At 40.6% G+C, this 20101-nt stretch overlaps 3 protein-coding genes across 3 annotated transcripts; all 3 read right to left on the bottom strand.

Annotated features, from left to right (window-relative positions):
- Positions 1 to 1482: 1482 nt before the first annotated feature.
- On the bottom strand, positions 1483 to 11624 carry btbd9 (BTB (POZ) domain containing 9). The gene is made up of 11 exons (XM_037086519.1): positions 11466 to 11624; positions 10885 to 11093; positions 9860 to 10223; positions 8636 to 8903; positions 8297 to 8516; positions 7703 to 7822; positions 5363 to 5472; positions 4992 to 5181; positions 4512 to 4619; positions 3767 to 3845; positions 1483 to 3000 (listed from the first exon to the last, which is right to left on the bottom strand). The coding sequence occupies exons 2-11, from the start codon at positions 11067 to 11069 to the stop codon at positions 2806 to 2808; spliced, it is 1839 nt and encodes a 612-aa protein (XP_036942414.1). The 5' UTR covers positions 11070 to 11093; positions 11466 to 11624; the 3' UTR covers positions 1483 to 2805.
- Positions 11625 to 11800: 176 nt separating this feature from the next.
- LOC119012565 lies at positions 11801 to 16414 on the bottom strand. Its single transcript, XM_037086520.1, has 8 exons — positions 16038 to 16414; positions 15443 to 15784; positions 15038 to 15319; positions 14771 to 14893; positions 14384 to 14473; positions 14260 to 14288; positions 12774 to 12842; positions 11801 to 12638 (listed from the first exon to the last, which is right to left on the bottom strand). The coding sequence occupies exons 1-8, from the start codon at positions 16096 to 16098 to the stop codon at positions 12537 to 12539; spliced, it is 1098 nt and encodes a 365-aa protein (XP_036942415.1). The 5' UTR covers positions 16099 to 16414; the 3' UTR covers positions 11801 to 12536.
- A 621-nt stretch (positions 16415 to 17035) lies between these two features.
- Positions 17036 to 19969, bottom strand: LOC119012566. The gene is made up of 7 exons (XM_037086522.1): positions 19843 to 19969; positions 19409 to 19729; positions 18717 to 18854; positions 18453 to 18539; positions 18346 to 18374; positions 18128 to 18196; positions 17036 to 17492 (listed from the first exon to the last, which is right to left on the bottom strand). Exons 1-7 carry the CDS (start codon positions 19901 to 19903, stop codon positions 17334 to 17336), a joined length of 864 nt encoding a protein of 287 aa, XP_036942417.1. The 5' UTR covers positions 19904 to 19969; the 3' UTR covers positions 17036 to 17333.
- Positions 19970 to 20101: the final 132 nt, after the last annotated feature.

Raw genomic sequence — 20101 nt, forward strand, 5'->3', positions numbered from 1 at the left:
TTGTGGTAGTTCCAGTCTGATGAAACCACCTACTGGCTTTATTGAGCAGTCTAACAAGCTGTAAACACAACCCTGACATATCATTTAATAAACCTTATATAAAGGTGGTTGAAACCACTCAAAACAACATTGGTACCCATTTATGGAGCATAAGTGATGTCCTTGAAGAGAGATGTCTGGACAAAGCCCAACTGATTGTAGTATCTAAATTAAATGAACCTCGAACCTCAATTTTGGGGAACACCTTAGAAAAGAGTTGGCTATTTATACATCAAGAATATACAGATCTAGATTAGAATTTAATTGCAGTAATGGAAGTCCAATATCCACTCTCTATTTGCTTCTCTAGCTGGTAAACGTCCCACTATGTTCACCAGCTATTGGCTAAAGGTGTCTGTGTTTTAGCACTGCAGGAATGCATTGGGTTTAATGAAAAACAGCTGAAAAAAAACTTAATTTAGGATTGTGTGTCATGAAAGCACAAGGTAAAGTGAGACAATAAAGGTTTTAAACCAGATTCTATCCCAGCACCCTACTACATGGCAGAGTGTCCATCTACTGTGCCTTCGGTGTTGGATATGCGATTACCTGATAATATTTGCAATTAAACCAATTACCACAAGCACCACATGGTTAACCTGGAGGCTAGAACAATTCTGCTTATGATCAATGATTATATTAGAGGCAATATAACCCCCAAAACTTAACCAAAGTGTGACCACTTCAATATAATGCCCATTAGTTTCTAAATCTTTTCGGTCCCACTGCTCTGGTTAATACCCCTTTATGCTGTTCCCACAAACTGAAAAACAAGGCAAATGTTCGTGCAACAGAGATGAGACAAATGCTACCAGAGATTCAAAATGAGGTGTTTTTAAATGTTTCATGACAATAAAACAGCTCCTTCAGTAAAACATCAACATTCTGTACGGAGCCAACGGCGCATCAGCACCTGGAGCATGATGAATAAATGTTGACTGATTGATCACCAGCGCTGGTCTGTAACAGAGGCTCTCAAGACTGAAAAGAAGATGGAGATCACTGTATTGCTTGTATCAAAGACCTCCACTGTGTTTAACAGCAGCGATTCAGGCAAGCAGACGGGCTTGACCCCCTCAGAGCAATGAACAATAATAAACAATGTCAGCTGTTTCCATAATCACATTTTTGACAGGCAATGTATTGAACAAGAGGCAGTGAAATGCAATCACACGTCAATGGTCAAAACTAATATATATATATATATATATATATATATATATATATATATATATATATATATATATATATATATATATATATATATATATATATATATATATATATATATATATATAAGTAAAACTATACACATACATAAAGGTAGATGGGGTGGGGAGTGTTTTCTACATTACAATGTAACTTGAACAAAGCCCTATTTCAGTTCTATGGTTAGTTATTAAGGAAGACTTCATCCAACTATGGGTAATCTTCTAAAATATGGATGACTTAAGAATGCTTATAGAAACATTAGCAGGTCACCCAGGGTAGTTAGGTATTTGAGGTTACTTAACATCAAATAAAAGGTTTTGAAATAAAGGAGTTTTTCAAGACAAACAACTCAAAAGTGCAACATCAGGACACAAAGGAAACACACAGGAACCACAGCACTGATAGCTTAATTTAAAAACAAAAACTCCAAAAACACACAAAACAGCTCAAACCTGACCGATTCAAGAGCCAGGAAGTTTTTAAATTAACATAAAAACAGAAAGTTACCCAACCTAGCACTTCAGTACTGTACTTCAGTCAGAGGACCCAAGCTGCAATCTTTATTTCTGTGTACTAGAGTAAAATAAAGTGCCAATGGCAGCTGCTCATTAATCTACTTTATATAAACTAGCAGCCCTAGTGCATTCATAATTTGGTCCGAGCCCCTCAGTCCCGATTTTCTCAACCTAATTGATTCCCCAAATCATTTGTGCTAAGCTATTCAAGTGCTTAAAAGACTCAAATTAAGACACTTAATTTGACCTAAGTTTAGCTTTAGTGAGGTTTGTCTTGAGGTATGAATTTTAACTATCAAAAAGTCACACCAGATAAGAACCATAGGTTTTGGTTTCGGGTGGAAAAGCCTGTTAACAAATACTCAACAGCTATTACTTCATATGCAAATGCATAATTGGATTAAGTGCAAGTTGCATACAAATACCACAGAATGCATTCACTCAGCAGCTTTGGCAACCATTTGAAGAATTGAAATCTTAACTTTGAAAAATACCTGACTGCTACTCTGTTAGCTTGATGGTATGAAAAGTGAGTAGAGTCATTTTAAGAGAGTTTCTTAAAAAAATAGCTTGTTTAAGGATAAAATCCAACTCTTTTGGAAATATTGACTCGTAAAATTCGGATAGCAACCCCCCCTCCCCACCCTGGTCTCACTGCTCTTTGGTGGTACAGTATAACCACAGTTCAGTGTGTGCCTCTTCTTTGGAGAAGTAAGTATTCCACTTTGATGACTTTGAAGGAAAACACTTGAGTCTTAGTAGCTAAAAAGTACCTTCACAAAAATGTATCAGCCAGTGGATGTCATACCTAACTTTCTGTTTCAAAACCGGGAAGACTGGAGCCCTAAAAATACTGCTGCTACAGATATACCAGTCTCTAATGTTGCACTTATGACAGACGAACCATGAGTTATGACAATGAGCCTATCGCCTTTAGCAGCGTTGTAGCAGTGCAGTCTGGATGATGAAGGCTGTGCAAAATGGCATTCGGAGGTCTCCCCTCCTCTCAACACCTTCCAATAAGAGGGTGAGGGGGCTCTTAATGATGGGACTGTGAGGACGACGATGAGGAGGAGGAGGGCTGGGAGGGTAGCAGGCTGTGTGTGCGTGAAGGTCGCTGGGGTCGCGGCTGCTGGGAGGCGGTCCCAGAATCAGAGGAGTCCAGGCCCGGGCTGCCTTCATTCACCTCCGTGTCCAGCTGGGCCGGACACTCGAAGTGTACACAGTGGAACACCTAAAGAGAGATCAGAGACAAACACTTAACCACAGACATCACCATCACACGAACAGCACTGTTTACAGTGACAGTAGAGATGTCAGCCTTCTCTGAAATAAAATGGAACTAGATGACACTCAGCATGAGGTGCTCAGAGCACCAAAAGAAAATACATTTGAAAAACTCAATAGCAATGTCTCTTTCCAGAAATCATGAACCAGTAACTCAAGGTAACCCACAGACCTTGTTGCCAGCAGGTTAATGTCGTAATTATTATTGAGGAACACCATATCACTGCGCAGAAGGATAAGTAAATCTACTCATGGACAACAGGCGTGACAGGAACTTTAATGGCTCAAATCTAGGTGAGCTGTAATGCTAGCTAGCCTGTTGTCCATAGATATATGCCTCCTTCTGCGCAATGATAGAGAGAAAATAGTTCCTACATGAAACTGCATACAAGAAGGTCTGTGAATTATCTTGAGTAACCAGGTCATGTTTTTTGCAAAGACACACTGCTGTTGAATTTTTCAAATGTATTTTTTTGGGTGCTTTGAGCACCACGAACCGACTTCCATCTAGTTCCTTCAAATTCGAAAGAAGGCAGTTAAAATCTTGGAAACTCGTGCCAAAATAATGTTTAATTATTTTAATTTTTTCGTCACTGATGTGTAATTTTGTGTTATTTGAAAAGGGGCCATCAACACATATATGATTTTCTTTTTCCCACAGTATAAAAAAGCATAGATGAAAGACTGATGTCCATTATAAATAGTGTTTTCACCTCATTAGCAGTGTTGTGAGTCCCAACAATTCGGATGAAGGAAGCCGGCTGCTTATCAAACTTCAATGTCTGCCATGATCTGTCAGAGAGAGCAGTAAAAAAACAAAAAAGAAATTAAACCACCTGATTGTATCTCTGTTTACACATGTTTTTGTTGACAAAATCTTTGTCTATTATGATTATGGTTTCCTGAGAGGGCCCTGACTATTCTTCATAGACTTTATAGGTAACGTTAAGCCTGCACTTCTTTAAAGCTTTGAAGTCAGCCTGACTAGCTACAGGAACCACAGCTACTTAAGAGTATATCTGCTGAAAAGTGAAGACTTAGCAGTGTTTGAACTATAACCAAGTATTTTTAATCCTCGCACTTTGAGGAAGTGATTTTCTGACATGATTCCCTTAAAATGGGATGTGTGTGGTGATGCTCCTCTGTTAAATTCTAACCAAAAGATGCAATTCTTAACTGTAATCACACAATCATGTGCTTTTTTGTACCAAAACTATTGTCACTTTAAAGCCTCTGTCAATGTTGTATCTAATGTCATCAGAGGAAACATGTTCTTCATAGATTTCAGTCTTTAACACATTTGGTATGTACTTTTCATTTCTTTAGATATGAGTGTGTTGTTATTTAAGATGCCTCCATCCCATGTTTGATATATTATTCTGACATATGTGTTCGAGAAATTCAGGTAACAGTTAACAGCGTTACAAGAAGTGACAGAGGAGACAATAGGAGTCTCACCGGCAGGGCACTCTGGTTCGGTCGACCACCTTTGTCCACTGCTGCTGGTTGCTGGAGACTTCAATGTAATAACTGTAGGAGCGCTCGTCACAGTCCCACAGCAGCAGCCTGAACAGGTAGAAGAGAAGGTATAACAAACGTTATTTGCTTGTTTTGGTTTAAATTCAGACTGAGAATAAAAATGACTCTTCACTTCAACAGATGACAGATGATGTGGTCCTAAACTGCAATCAAGAAACAATTCAAGATAAAATTCAGTGTTCACCTGATTAGGAAAAAAAATTAATACAACTGATGAGAAGATGTTCCCATTGTTATTTTCAGCTGTTGTGAAACTGTGCTGAGTATCAGCTGAGTGAGGGACAAATTATTGTTTGAATCATGAGAACAGATTATACAATGACTTCACCAGATGTTTACATTTCTTTATTTCAGAGCCCAGTTTCCTGTTCCCAGAGTAAATGGTGTGTCCAGATGTACCTCAAGGAACTGATGGAGTAGGGCTGAGCCAGCTGGATGACAATTGCTCCAGAGCCCAGCTGATGGCAGGTGTAGCCAGAGTCCCAGTCGTAGTTGCGCGTGTCGCCGTTGAGTAAGGCATTTCTGCTTCGGCTCACACCCTCAATGACGCTGGCGCACGCTGCGATGGTCGCCACATTCTCACTTGGAACTGAAGACATTAGATTGAGGGTTATAGATTTGTTTAGCCATGATCTGTACAAGGGATCTAGTTGACTGCATTCCGTCAAAGTTAAACATAGAACATTCTAAACCCCCTAAAACCCAAACATCAATCTATAACATCAAAAGATAAGTGCAACTTCTGTTTCTATTCAGTGTCTCTAACTTACCCAAAATTCCGTTCTCCAGGGTATAAGAGCGGTGGGTGAACATGCATTCAAACGCCACGAGGTGGAAGACCTTGTTGACTGTGTTGTGTGTTCCAACTATCCGCACATACCTGAGACACAAAGAAGAAAGGAAATCCAAATAAAAGTCATCCTATCTAGGAGAAAAATGACATTAAGGTACAACCCTTCATCAAACACACTGACAGAGGCTATATGATAAGCTACCTAGAGCAGAGGTCCATAAAGTCAGGATAAATGAAATACATTTTTTCCCCATCAAGTTTTTGTTAGGGCTGTCAATCGATGAAAATATTCAGTTGTTGATTGTCAAAGTTAATTCCAGATTAAACACAAATTAATCACACATCAAGTTTTTAATACTCTTATCAACAAATTGCCTGCAAATGTATGTTATGTATAACTGCAACTATGCAAAACAATGGCTGATAAAGTCCAGAATATTCTCCAGAATAACCTCAAAGGTACTGCATGTGCTGAAAAGATAACATGGCAAACTGAAGACCAACAAGCAACAACAGCTGGGCATACCGACCTGAATGTAACATTCCTCAGTAATACTAAGACAATGTAATGTCCAACTTTACACTTGTAAAGGTTAACTAAAATATGTTAACCAGCCTGCAGGCTGTAGCCACCCATTTAGCTATTGCTGTTGAAAGACTGTTGCATGTAAGAGGATCCCTGGTGCAAACTATCCAGCATGATCTGCCTCTGGGAGGGGAGGAAGGCTCTCTGCATTAGCTGTATGCTTGGCCAGGAGGTGGTACTTGAGACTCAATGTACTCCAGTGGTAATTCAGTTCAAATTGAAAGTAAAAGCAAACAGAAGAATATTTACTTGGCGAGAGAACCATCTGACAGAGCTTTGAAGCTGAACTTGCTATTCAAATAACCCTTTCCTTAATCCATTTCTGCTCAAGGAGGTTTGTTTCTGCTTGCCATCCACAACATTACTGCTGCATTGCTTCCTGATTTCTCTAACTAAGTAGCAGGCCAAGGGTCATAACATGGGTGTCAAAAAAATTACGGTGTTAAGAGGAACTGAATCATCACGTTAACTTGGACAGCCTTAGTTTTTATATTTCCTTTTCCGCTTTAAATACTGCTTTTCGGATTTTATTGTCTGTTGTTTTTATTGTTGCTTTCACACTGGTCTCTCCGTACCTTTTACATTCCAACACCCTTTACTTTTTGTTTCCGGTGGAGCACATTGCATTTGACAATGAAAAAAACATAATGCATACAAAGAATTGTTCCTGTTTCTATAATCAAATGGGGTGGACAAAATAATAAATACTTGTCATTCAACAGCATTTCCAGCTGATGCCTCCAATAATCTACAGTTGAACGATCACTTCTCCTAGCTTTAGTTTCAACCAAAACTGAACAATATAATCTTCATGAAGAGATGATTCATTGCAGGATTGTGTAACGGACTTAAAGCAGCACCAATTAGAAAATTATTTGCCAGGCATCACGATAATTAATGTGAGGATTTTCTTCTTTTATTTGTCATTCAGTAGATGAAGAGACTTTGGGCTTTAGACAGTTGCGATGAGCATTTTCCAAGGTTTTTTGACAGTTTATAGACTAAGTGATTTATTGTTTAATCACAGAAATAATGGGGAGATTAATTGAGGATGAAAATAATAGTCAGAGGCAGCCATAATTAGACTGTGTTGCTTCTAGCTAGGCATACCTAATACATATTGTTTTAAGATCCTGCATTAGAGATGGCATCTAACAGAGTGCTTTGAGAGTGAAATGTTGGTTGTGTTTGTATGTGCAGCACTATCATACAACAACTCTTCTGACATCTGTTTGGATGTTGACACACGCTTACTTCAAACCAGGCATGCCCACATTATTCCAGATCTCTTCCAAATCCAATGAATCTCCAGCATGTCAAGAAGTACTTAAAACCCTCTGCCAAGCAAACATCAGTGTGGTTTGTAAACAATGAGAATATAATCCAAATCAACTACAGACAACAAACTCACAACACACTGTAACTGCTCTGTACATTGGGTTATGGCAAGTTATGGCAAAGAGAACAGACCAGTCTTTTGTGCTTAGCAAAAATTACAGAGATGGAATCAGATTTGTTTTGAATCGTCTTGCCACTGAAATCTCTAGTCTGGCAAAATGACAGAACACCAGCAGATGCTGAACTGTACTACTGAGTACAAGTGGTTCCTATTGACAAGCCCTAGTCATCTTGTAAATAGTCAGGGTGGATAAAACGCTACAAACTCAACCTGTCCACAACAATTTGGGCCTGTCAGTTTAAATCACTCTTGAGTCAAACCATTTGATTTACCTGCAAACCCGTGGTGTGAAGTACAAATTCTGCCAAGAGCGGCAGAGATACTTGGAATGATCCACAACACGCACCCAGTCCAGCTCATCCATAGAAACCTCAATGTAGTAGGAGTAGGACCTAAAATAATCAAAAATGACAAGTTAAATCAGTACAGGAGCCGCGACTCAGTCTGTCATTGCCATCATATAAAGACAATTCACATCATGGTCTGGGTGAATACTCAGTTCTAATTGGCTGCAGGTTGCATTTAAGTGTCTTAAGTACATAAAAACATTTTCTAGATAATGAAAGGTGTTCATGTTGTCACAAAATGCTCTTCACTGCTGGAGTTTTTTGGTGCATGCTGACACACTTTGAGAAAATACTATTACAAACAGACACCCAGACAGAAAAAACAGCGTTCAGATAAACCCTCTATGAGCCTGCCCACACAGTTTGTTCGAACTAGCAAAAACCAGATATCAGTGCAGTAGGTCAACTCATTTAACAATAAATTTAACCTGAGAATTCACTCCAATGTTCACTACAACAATCTGATGTTTAGTACTGTTTGTGTGTTGATTTTGCCAGGTTAAGACCAGCCTGTCTTACCGGCTGTCCCTGTCCCACAGCAGCAGGCGGATGTGGTTGATGATGGAGGCCTGGCCCAGTTTGACCTGGATCCCAGCCCTGCCATCATCCTCAATGGGATGTCTGGAGAACCCGTGATCCAGGTCGTAGTTCTGGGTGTCTCCGTCCAGCAGCGCAGATTTGAGCTCCCCTTTCACCACCTGAGCGCCATACTTCATGGTGGCAATGTTCTCCTCTGGAACTGAAACCAGAGAGAGAGGAAGAGATGCATATGCAAATAAGACATAAAATAGACAGAACATTTGAAAAAACATAATTGTACTAATAACTCGATGCAGATGGAGAAGTAAGAGCACTGACTGAGCATGCCACGGTAGTTGAGATCCATGTTGCGGCTCTCTGAGCGGGTCTTGATGGCATCTAGCAGGTCGTCAGGGCTCAGCAGGCCGGACGGTCGCACCACATTCAGCATTTCCGTCAGGGTCATGAGGGGCAGCCGCACTGCTGCCATCACTTCCTGTGTGTCAGTCCCCTCCACGTGCTGCCGGCACCAACGAGACAAGGCCTGGAAGATCTCCTTTTCACTGGCAGCAAACGAGTCCCGTCTTACCACGGTCAGCAGAGCCGTCTGCAGACACAGGTGTCTTAATCAAACAGGTGTTGCATTGTACAGCTTGGCTAAACTCTGCTCTTTTTGTTTTCACTGTCAAAAGTTGTTGGTAGTCCCTTTCACTTTTCTTTTTTACATCACCTCAGTCGAGGTTCCAAGTGAGCTGAGCTGACTGCAGACCACTGATTGGTCAAAGAGAACTGTCACTTGCACAAAGCCACCAGAACTTTTTTATTTAGTTTCATTTAATTCAACCCAGAAAACTTTTTAAAATGGCAGCAAATTATGAAATTGCCCATTGACGTAGATTTGATGTTCCTCTCTTTGGCTGCAGATGAAATGATCTCGTCCATTTTTGCTGAATATTTCACAGTCAACCAGCATTGTGATAATGATAAGCTAAACAATCCTGCACAAATTTGAGAAAAGTACCTTGGAACAAAAGCACCTTGAGGGAAGGTGAGCCTTGCAGTGGAAATACAGCATTTGTGATGTATGTTTGCTTGTTTTCCAGCATTTCATATTACAGTTAATTAAATACCTGGTAAAAGTTGGCAAGACACATTTTTTCAAGATATTACTTTGGGCTTGAAAAAATAGTTACAGAGTAGATAAATATCTTTACCTTGGAATGCAAAGATTATGGGATTGCTTCTGTGTGATAAACTTTACCTGAAGTTGCATCATGTGGCATATGCAGTGTCTTAAGAGCCTGTGGTTTCTGACAGACCCGCTTTTCAGGCTGAACTCTGAACTGTCTTGTAAAATCCTTTACCTGCCACTAGAGGCCACTGTATCTCAGGTTTAAGTTCCACCAAATCATCACGAGATATCTACTTCCTAGATTATTCTATTATTTCAAACAATTCACACAATATATGAAGAAATGAAGGCTAGCCTATTGTAAAAATGAACCAGAGGAAATCCTCATTACATCTCTTCAAACAGCATCTTGCAATCCTGCAGCGTCTTACCTTTGAGAGTGTGAGGAAGCCGTCAGAATTCAACACCTCAGGTGCATGTCTGTCCATATAGGCGCAGCAAGCTGCACTGAGCGCGCTCAGGGAGTACAGACTGGCCACATCGAAAACCAGGCAGACGTTGTTGGTGTGGAGGATGGTGCGGAGGAACTCGGAGGTGGAGTCCTCCAGTGGCTGGAGGCCATAGCGGTGAGCCAGACCCAGGAAGTCCAGAAGCACCTCTTCCCGGGCTGAGCTGAGGCTGGCCCGGCCCGTGTACAGGTAGTGAAGCAGCATCGAGAAGGCTTCAGCCCGTGTCTCCTCGAGACACACCTCCGCCTGGGGCTGGGACTCTTTCATCCCACCGTACAGAAGCGCCCTAGAAGAAAGATGGAGACCATACAGTATGTTTTCCAATTCACTTTCTCCACAGAAATTTCAACAGTTCTTACTCTTACAATCGTGGAGCATTAAAATGTCTGAACCAGCTGCCTGCAGGCTCACACCAACAACATCCTGAATATAGCGAATGACAAAAACTCAGTCATACATCCAGGATTATGAGATCCTGCTTAGCGCAAAACACAAATATTGTGCTTTTGGAAAAGTTGTAAAATTGCTGTAAGATACAACACAAACAGCAGAGGTTAGTAATTTCACTTGAACCTTTAGTCTTTGGGTTTTGGACTGTTGGCTTGACAAAAGAAACAAAATTCACAAGTCACTTTCGGCTCTTGGAAATTGTGATGCGCATTTTACACATACGTTTTAAGGACTAAACTATTGGTGTGGAAAATTGGGGAAAATGTAGCAGATTAAATAATAAAATAATGAAAACAATAATAACATGAAGAAAATCTGCTAATCCTCACAATCAAGAAGCTGGAACAAGGACACGTCTGGCATTTGTGCTTCAAAGTGTATTTAGGTTTGTGGATTCAACAACTCTCTGAACAAGCAGTGCTTACAGGAGGTAGCTTTCCAAAGGATCTGTCAACGGCAAAGGTGACAGGAAGCAATTGACAGACATTTGAATTTACCTGAAGTAGTGACATCGAGCTGCCAGGATGACCCGGTGCGCCGGGAAGCGCTTTCCCTCCACGATGAAGGTGACATCGCTGTACTCCTCGCCAAGTACCAAGGCTCCCAACTGCTCCGACAGCAGGTGGATGTGGTCGATCTCCGATACGGAGGCCAGTGGACGCAGAGGGTGGCTGTTACTCATGGTCGACGGCTGCCAGAGTCACATCTGATACAGGAGGAGGCAAAGCAGACATGAGCGCAAACCGGAGGCACAGCCGTGGGATTGGCTCCCAGCACTGAGCTAGCTAAATGCTAATGCTAACTAGAATATCGGCGTATCTAACGACAGGTGAAAACAAACGGTATAGGCTAACGTTACGGTACAAATGAAAGTATTTTTAGGGTATGCTGTTAATATGTTAGTAAATGAACGCAAACAGCAGGTTAAAAATACTCTGGAGAATGTGACAGCGACAACTAGCTAAGATGTTTCTTGTTTACAGCCGCTGCTGTCGCGGACATTTGACACCTGAACAGACGTTAGCTAACAGCTAACTAACGTTCCCTTTTCCCTCCTCGCTTTGTCTTTTAAACTCACCGAGCAGCTCTCATTCACTCCCGTGTTCTAATAAAGACGATTCTTAAAATACAGTCGTGTTTTGTCTACTGTGAAGGTAAAAAAAAATATATATATATCAGCACCAAATTTCCAATCCTTCCAACATCACACCGACGGAAACCGATTCTGGGTCAATGGGCAGGCACTTCCGGTACCAAAATCAGTTTTTCAAAATAAAGGTACCCCAAAAAGCCTATTGACCGTTATTATCCGCGTGACAGAGAAGTTTTACCAATTAACTATTTTAAATTTAAAATAATTTAAAAATGTATTACATTACATACAAATCAAATGAAATGCATTCGGCATTTAAGAATAAATGTAAATTGCGGGTTAAACTCTGCAGATTAATTTTGAAAAACTATAATGTGTAAATAATATACAATACATTGTAACTCATTAAATTAAATCACTCAACAGTATGAAATATAGGTTGATTTACCAAGAACATGAAAATGCTGCTCAATGCCTCAGCAAAATATTCAACTGGTATAATATATAGTAATATCACACTGGCAGAGGCCATTTTATCTTAACAGTCAGTGCTGTTGTTGAAACTTTTTACTTCTAAGACGTTTACTTGAGTATTTTTACACCATTTTTTTGATACTTCTTCCACCAGGGCTAAATTCATCTATGGGTACAAATTAACATGTCTAAATGTCTAAATGTGCCAGATTTAGCCATACAGGCTACTTTCCAACTATCATCATTTATGTTTTTCTAATATAAATCATGTCTCATCCCAACTCCTTTCAGTTTGCTTTGAATACTTTCATCCAAGGATATTTAAAGCATACACATTCAACTGATTGCATATTAAATAACAAAGTAGCAACAATAATGGAAAAACTATAGTGCACAACAGGCAGTTCATCAAGCAAATTGTATCACATATTATGCAAATGTACATTTTAAGCATCCATCTATATATACATTATATACTCTGACACATGTTAACCCACTACACCCGCACTATGAGAAGAAACATGATCATTAAAGACATTAACAGAGAACAAAGATCTCATCACATGAGCCTGGTTTGTTTCATTATTTGACAGTAGCATAGAGGCAGCTGGGATCAGTGGAGGAAGCTTTCACGATTGTGTAGGTCACATCACCACCTTCTTCATCATCACTATTACCCTGAACCTGGCAGAAAAAAAACCACAATATAGATATAACAGCAGGATGACAACATACTACAACACCTTCAAAGACAACACTGCAAAGGAGCAATAACATTTCCAGCCGTACACCAATAAATGTGTCAAAATGCAAATTTACCTTTGCTTTGCTGTGAGTGTTCTTGTTGTAGCTGACGGAGGCGTAGTGGACACCATCTTCAGCATCAGCCTACACACAGAAGACAACACGGCTGCTCAGTATGAAGTAGATTTAAATCCTGTCTTACTTTTCAAGGATGTCACGTCATGTTACTTTTAACTGATCTTTTGTTGTGATCGTTTGTTTGACGCTCGTGTGCGTGCATTTGACTTCCCTTTTCCCCTAAACTGCACATTCTCATACCCTCAAGACTGCACAGGCTGTAAACACAGTTATATTTCAGAGGGTGTTACAGGGTGTAGCGTGTGATCTCACTGTGCTCTGACTGGTTCCAGAAGAAGACTGAGTTGAGGTCAGTCCCTGAATAAACACAGTTTGGTCAAAAAGCATCTCACACTCAATACAGCATCTGCAGTACATCTGCACAAGATTCAGGGACAGGTAGTGTGAGTGTAGAAAACATCTTCAAATCTACAACTCCAGTGTGTCGAGAATGTACGGACCCTTGAGTGTATGCTAACAGTAAACTGTATATATGTTGTGGCCATGTTTAACTACATGAGTGTCGAATATACTACAGGTTGCACACCAGATACAATTCATTCCCTGGTTTTAGTAAGATTGTGCACAGGATATAAGTTGACACACAGAGACCAACTGTGTCAACGTGTGATTGTGAATAACACAAACATTACAGCATCTTGTTGAGCAATATAGAGACCATTATATGTTGAAATGTCTCAGTATGAGTTCATCTAAGGGTGTTTTCACGCTGTAGTTCATTGAATTTCGTCTGGACAGAGGGAATATATCCAACAGGAGGATATCCAATATGGGATATTATTGTTGCATTTTGGTGAAACAGGAGGAGAAAAGTTAACTCAGGTGACTTGTTGATTTGAAAGTTTATTGTCATCCTGCTTCATTAGAACATCATCATGACCCACATCAGGAAACCACACTCCACAGCAGATTTAAGCATCTTTGCCTTCAAATAGACATGGTCCGCCGACGCCTGTACTTTTTTTTTTTAGGAGGCTGAAGCGGGCTGGCCTGAGCCCTGCTGTTCTCACCTCTTTTTACCAGTGTATGGTGGAGAGCTTACTGACGTCCTCCGTCACTGTATGATATGGGAACTGCTCTGCTGCTGACAGGAAGGTGTTGCAACAAGTGGTTGAATCTGCACAAAAACTAGCCACCAGCAGCCTCCCTTCCTCTGAGGACAGTTATGTCAGCAGGTGTGGAAGCAGAGCGTCATGTATGCGTAACGGACCCCCACCCACCCAGCACACCAGAACAACGAGGCTGAAGTGCAGCTTCTTGTGAGGCTTATGAACTCCCTGACATAAAGTCTGTCCTCTGCACTGCTGCGACCACATGCAGCTTTTGATGCACTAGTCCTTTAACATGCTGCTTGGTTTTCATCTATGTGTTATATTTCTGCTAGAGAATCAGAATCTATAGTGAAGAACCATTTTAAACTCACAACATCGTCCTCCATCTGTGATTTGCTCTCTGGAAAGACGAAAAGGAGAACTGACTTTAGCTTCTACAGAGGAAATACACTTTTATTTAAACATTTTGTCTAAAGAAGATTAATGAGCTCTCACCCTCAGCTCTCTTCCTCCTGATGACTTTCACAACAATGATTGAAAGTGCCACTAGGACCACAGCCAGAATGATGAGCAGCCACCGCCAATCTGGAAACATAATGAAAATATTTGAGGAACATATTTGAACATAAAGGAATTACATGAGACCTTCAATAGTGTTTGTTCATCATCGCTGATTTGATAGTTTCAGCCACAGTCAAACACTTTCAGTACAAAAATTTCCTCTAATTGATTTAACTGAAGCTCCACTTACTAATTCTTCCCAGAGCTTTCAACTGCATGTTGCATTCAGTATGTGGTTAAAAGCTCCACAGAAGAACTAGTGAGTGTGACAGCAAGAGAGAGAGAGTACAAACAGACAGATATAAAATGCTGAGTCACTACCTATTTGTTTGGTTGAAGCATCATTGGTTGGTGGTAGTGGTTTTGTTGTTGTTGTTGTTGTTGTTGTTGTTGTTGTTGTTGTTGTTGTTGTTGTTGTTGTTGTTGTTGTCACTATCCCCTCACCTGAACACACAAACACAACTCAACTCAACTAACTGTTTAATACTAAACTTATGTTGTGATGTAATATTAGAACTTCAAATCCTTAAAATAAACAAACATGTTCTGTAATTCTTCACATCAGTTTGAAGATCAACATATTCTCACCTGGTTTCTTTCCTGATGACTGAAGTCTGAAGGGAAACAGCTGCTGCTCTTTGTCACCATCAGTCACTGAACACTGCACAGATTTAAACTCTGACTTGTAAATGTAATGATAAGATGGAGCTCTCACAGAGGCAGAACAGAGAGACTGTGATGTCTTCACTTCTTGTTTAACTTTCACCACCTCTTTACCCTCATACAGCCAATTCACTGTGTGTCTACATGGTCCATGTGTCCACACAGAGCAGTTTAATGTCACCTCATCATGGTTCTGATGTTCAGTCACTGGTGAAGATGGAGATATTGTGAGAGAAAGACAACAAGAGTCAAATGAACTTCATCACTGTGATCATAATTATTGTAATATTTCACAGTTTGATCTGAAAACACGATGATGTAAATACTCACTGGAGACAACAGACAGATAAACCTCAGAGTCTGGAGAACTATTTGGAGCTCCTCTATATTCATACTGCTGACAATCATAACGTCCAACATCCTCGACTGTGACATTCTTTATAACCAGAGAACATTTCTCTGTAACACTCAGTCTGTCTGATTTAGCTTTTGCATGTCCATGAATCTGTCCATGTATGACCAGCTCTACTGCTGATCTGCTTCTTGAACCAATGAAGAGCCATGTTGTGCTGTCACAGTTATTCTGACCATCTATCACATTGTTACAAGGCAAAGTGACGTCATCTTCAACTCTGACAGTGAAGGAGGAGACAGACTGTCTGGTTGCGGCAGCTGAGAAGAGGAGACAAAAACATAAACAATAGAGAGAAATAAAAATATGACTATTAGTGTCAGTTTGAAGACATCTTAGATTCAATAGTGTTGCAAATATGCCTCATCTTTAGTTTCCCAGAATTCATCAAATTCACTATTGCTTGACTGTCTTGCCTAAATGAAGATTAGGTCATAAAGTCCCATTAATCATATTGATAAATTATCTTTTAAATGTGTCTGTCAGTCACACACATGTCATATGTTTCCTCACCTGTAAAGTGAAGCACCAGCATCAGAAATAAAGACATTTTAATCCATCTGAATTCAACCATCGTGCCTCTCTTCTCTCTCTGCTCCTGTACTTGTGAGTCTCTAACTGTGAGCTCCTCACAGAGAGCTGTTGAATCTACTTCCTCTAATCAATAAAGTGCCACTTCTTTTTTGTGGCTTTCATCTATTTTTTTCTCTGCAGCTGTTGCCGACCGCATCAGCTTTTGACGTCCTCCGTCACTGATGGCTGACATGAGCTGCTGTGTGGCTCACACTGACCTGCACCTACCTGGAATAAGAGGAAACTGGACCACCGTGGTTTCAACTATTTCCTCTTTCTGTGACTCAGTCATGCTGAGTGTTGTCCCCTATTTCTGTTAGTTTCTTTTATTCATTTTCTCACATGAATCATCAGAAATGACCCTGACAAACATTTAGATGTTAATATTACTGCATGTAAACGATGACAGGAGACGAGACAGCAGTGCACTACAACTCAACACATGCACGTCAAAGATCCTGACAGCAAATTATTTAAGCTGAATATTCCACATATTTTGCTCATTAACATTTCAAGCAGCCACAGAATGTCCAGTACTACATTTAAAGGGTGACTCCACCATTTTCCCACATTAAAGTGTGTTTACAGGTCTTGGAGAGTGCTGCTGCATGTGTGAAAAAGGTAGTTCATCATTTTGTTGCTCAACAGGAAGCTGCATGTGATCTGATAAACTGTCTCCAGTGATGTCACTCAGTGGCTTAGTTGCATTGTGGGTAATGTAGGCACAAGCAGCCCTCTGGTCTAACATCGCACTCCTCAGCTAGTTGGAGGTAAAAAAAAAAAAAAAAAAGAAAAGAAAAGTCTTCTCTTATCCCCAAATGTCCACCAAAGTAATATGAGTGACATGTTGAGTCAAAAACACAGTATTCCATGTTTAAATTGTGACAAAATGGCAAAAAACAAACAAAACAAAAAAAAAACAAAGAAACAAACAACCATCATTTCTCACGTTTATCTCAGTAAGGCTTTGTATGCAGGACTTTTACTTGTACCGAAGTTTTTTTCACAATATGGCATTAGTACTTGGACTTAATCAAAGGATCTGAGGACTCCTTCCACCACTGGTTACCACAGCTCCTTTTACCATTGTGCTATTACTTAATCTGCTGCTCCCCCTGCTGGACACAAAGGCTTTTTACAGCAACACACCCTGACACTGATCTTAAAAAAGAAAACACCATAGAACATTTATCACTGTCTTTGAAGTAAATTGAGCTGTAACTCTGCCGTGATGACTTATTTCTTTGGTTTGCTGATGGTGGCGTACAGATTGCTGGGATCAGCAGACGCTCCAGCAGAACAAGAGGAGGTTTTCACAGTGGTGTGGGTCACTGCTTCATCATCATCTTCATCATCTTCATCATTCTCATCATCATCATCATCTTTACCCAGAATCTGGCAAATAATAATAAAACAAGACAAACTATAAATTACACAACACTGAATGACACAGAATAATACAAGTGAAGGCAACATTATGTCCAGCAGCACATGAACACAACAGGATGCTTGATTATGACTTATGAAACAGCATTAAAAAGAAGGAACACAGACTTACAAACAATTTGGATTGCAGGTATGTCTTTGAAAATAAAATAAAATATATATCTAAAGTGTTATGTATCAAACCTCACTCTGACAGAGAGATCTAGACTTTGCATCTCTAAGCAAAGTCTGGACTTAATTTTCCCTCTGGTTATGTCGGGTACTGCAGTTTGAGACACACATGCGTCCGAGCCTGTGGTGAACTTCACATGAGCTTCATGAACAATGTGCAGTGCAGCAGCAGCAGCAACACACTCCAGAGCTGCACGTTCAGCTGTGATTGTCAACCCACCATTTAGTTGACTGAATGATACATGTTTCCTGGCTTCGACCTCCTCTAATGTCTCTGTGGCTTTTCCTGAATAAACCCTCGTTTTTGTGGTAAGAACATTTTTCTGTATGAAGCCTGTGAAATTTAAAGGTAAAATAAATAATCCTTCCTGTGTTTCTGACCCAGGAAGTGTTTTCATTCATCACCAGCTCACCTGATCTTCACTGTCGGTCTTCCTGGTGAAGCTGACGGAGGCGTAGTGAACACCATCTTCAGGGTCAGCCTGCACAGAGGAGTCAGCATGGCTGCTCAGTAACACATCTTTCTAAAATGACTCACGATTTGATCTCTCGACTTCATTTCAGCTCGACTGGTGTAATTCCAGGAGTCACATTCAACAGCTGGTACATAGATTGTATGATGGAATCTCACCGTGTTTTCTTCCATCTGTGTTTTGTTCCCTGAAAAGACAAAATGTGTCACTGTGAGTTTCCGCAGTGAAAATCCTGGTACAAAGTTCAACCTGTGAATGTTCTCACCTTCAGTTCTGCTCCACCTGACGAGCGCAACAACAGTTATCATGAGCGCTGCTACACCAACGGCCACAATGACGAACCACCACCAAGCTGGAGAGAGAATCAAGACGGGTGAAATGCTGTCAGTGGGGTTGTGATGATGAGCTGTGATGTGTTCTTAACCTGCACCGTATGTCTTTTATTTGATTCTTTTATTTGTCTTGTGGATGGAGAGGTGAGCAGCAGCAATGTTTGAGGGAAACAGAGGAATGTGACATGTGTGATCACCTTGTTTTCGATCAGAGATCGCAGATGCTGCTGTGGTTGTCTCTGATGGTGTGCTTTCTGCTGCTGCTGCTGTAGATCTGGTCGATTTACTTGTTGGTGTTGTCGCTGGTTTGGCTCTGGTTGTTCTTGTGGCCTCACCTGGACAAGTGAGGACAAAGAAATGACCATCATCCATCTTACAACTTCCATCAACACTACGCAGAAGAATTAAATCATCTCGAAAACTTTAGATTTCCAAAATATTAACAAAAATGAGAGGGCTTCAGCTAAAGGAACAGTTCACACACAAAAAAGAAAAATTTAGTCATTATCTACTCACCCCCATGCAGTTGTTCAGGAGATTACTAACACGCTGTTTTGCCGTGAAGCTTCAGAAATGTTCTGTGGGCTACAAAACTCCACCACACTTTGCATCAGCATGGCGGTGAGGAAATGACTGAATTTTAATTCATGGTGAACTGTTCCTTTAAGATCACAACTCAAGGTTTCTCCGTGACGAAGCGGTGACACAGACATTTTAAGTGGGTGCTATATGCATTCTAACATTTACGCTCATACAGCCACACCACCAGTGTGTTTATAAGTAAAAGCAAGTAAAACTAACTTCATTGCTGAGATCATAGTCGTGTTTCAGTGTTGTGTTCTAACAAGACAGTCTTTCAGAGCTGAAAACTTCAGAATGTAATACTCACCCGTGACAACAGTCAGATCATAGTGAGTGTCTTCACCGTGTCCTTCTCCTGATTTGAAGTGTCTGCAGCTGTAGCGACCATCATCCTCAGCTGTAACCGTCTTTATAACCAGAGAGCAGTCAGGATCAAGCGTCAGTCTGTCTGATTTAACGCTGGCGTCTTTATGAATCTTCCCTTCTTCAAACAGCGTTACTGATTTGCCTGAATGAGTGTAGATCCAGGTTGTACGTTTGCATCTGTCCTCAGTGTCGGTCACATTTTCACAAGGCAGATTGACCTGAACTCCAGGTGTGACAGCAAAGGGTTTGGTCTGAACAGTTCCTGACGAGGAAACAAGGAGAGACAAACACAACAAGGCAGCTTAAATGTGACTCATGTGTTCATTTGACGACATGTCTGTCAGTGTGTGAGAAACATGTCATTGTCCTCCTTACCTGTGACGTGAAGCAGCAGAATCAGAGATAAAAACATTTGAATCCACCTGAATGAGTCCATAGATCTTCTCCTCTATCTCATGTTCTTAACTTCCGAACTGCACGAGTTTCTGAACTTGGGTTTTTGTGTACGATGCACACAGCGGTTCCTGCGAGTAGTAAGGTGTTACTTCCTGTTAGGTTGTCAGTCTTATTTCTCACCTTTTCATTGTAGCATCAATGTCGTTGAGGTCTTAAAGCAGTTAGTCTTTATGTTGTT

This window comes from Acanthopagrus latus, chromosome 22 (genome assembly GCF_904848185.1).
Source record: "Acanthopagrus latus isolate v.2019 chromosome 22, fAcaLat1.1, whole genome shotgun sequence".
Classification (NCBI taxonomy): Eukaryota; Metazoa; Chordata; class Actinopteri; order Spariformes; family Sparidae; genus Acanthopagrus; species Acanthopagrus latus.

What these genes read in the sequence shown, in the direction of transcription:
- btbd9 (XM_037086519.1), bottom strand. Translation starts at nt 11,069, where the DNA reads ATGAGTAACAGCCACCCTCTGCGTCCACTGGCCTCCGTATCGGAGATC. An exon ending in GCTCGATGTCACTACTTCAG is followed by an intron (nt 10,224 to 10,884) that starts GTAAATTCAAAT and finishes TCTTTCTTCTAG; the next exon opens with GGCGCTTCTGTACGGTGGGA. An exon ending in TACTCCATCAGTTCCTTGAG is followed by an intron (nt 4,620 to 4,991) that starts GTACATCTGGAC and finishes CTACCTGTTCAG; the next exon opens with GCTGCTGCTGTGGGACTGTG.
- LOC119012565 (XM_037086520.1), bottom strand. Translation starts at nt 16,098, where the DNA reads ATGGTTGAATTCAGATGGATTAAAATGTCTTTATTTCTGATGCTGGTG. An exon ending in TTATCTGTCTGTTGTCTCCA is followed by an intron (nt 15,320 to 15,442) that starts GTGAGTATTTAC and finishes CATCTTCACCAG; the next exon opens with TGACTGAACATCAGAACCAT. An exon ending in GTCATCAGGAAAGAAACCAG is followed by an intron (nt 14,894 to 15,037) that starts GTGAGAATATGT and finishes TTGTGTGTTCAG; the next exon opens with GTGAGGGGATAGTGACAACA.
- LOC119012566 (XM_037086522.1), bottom strand. Translation starts at nt 19,903, where the DNA reads ATGGACTCATTCAGGTGGATTCAAATGTTTTTATCTCTGATTCTGCTG. An exon ending in TCTGCTGCTTCACGTCACAG is followed by an intron (nt 19,730 to 19,842) that starts GTAAGGAGGACA and finishes TTTCCTCGTCAG; the next exon opens with GAACTGTTCAGACCAAACCC. An exon ending in CAGGTGGAGCAGAACTGAAG is followed by an intron (nt 18,375 to 18,452) that starts GTGAGAACATTC and finishes TTGTCTTTTCAG; the next exon opens with GGAACAAAACACAGATGGAA.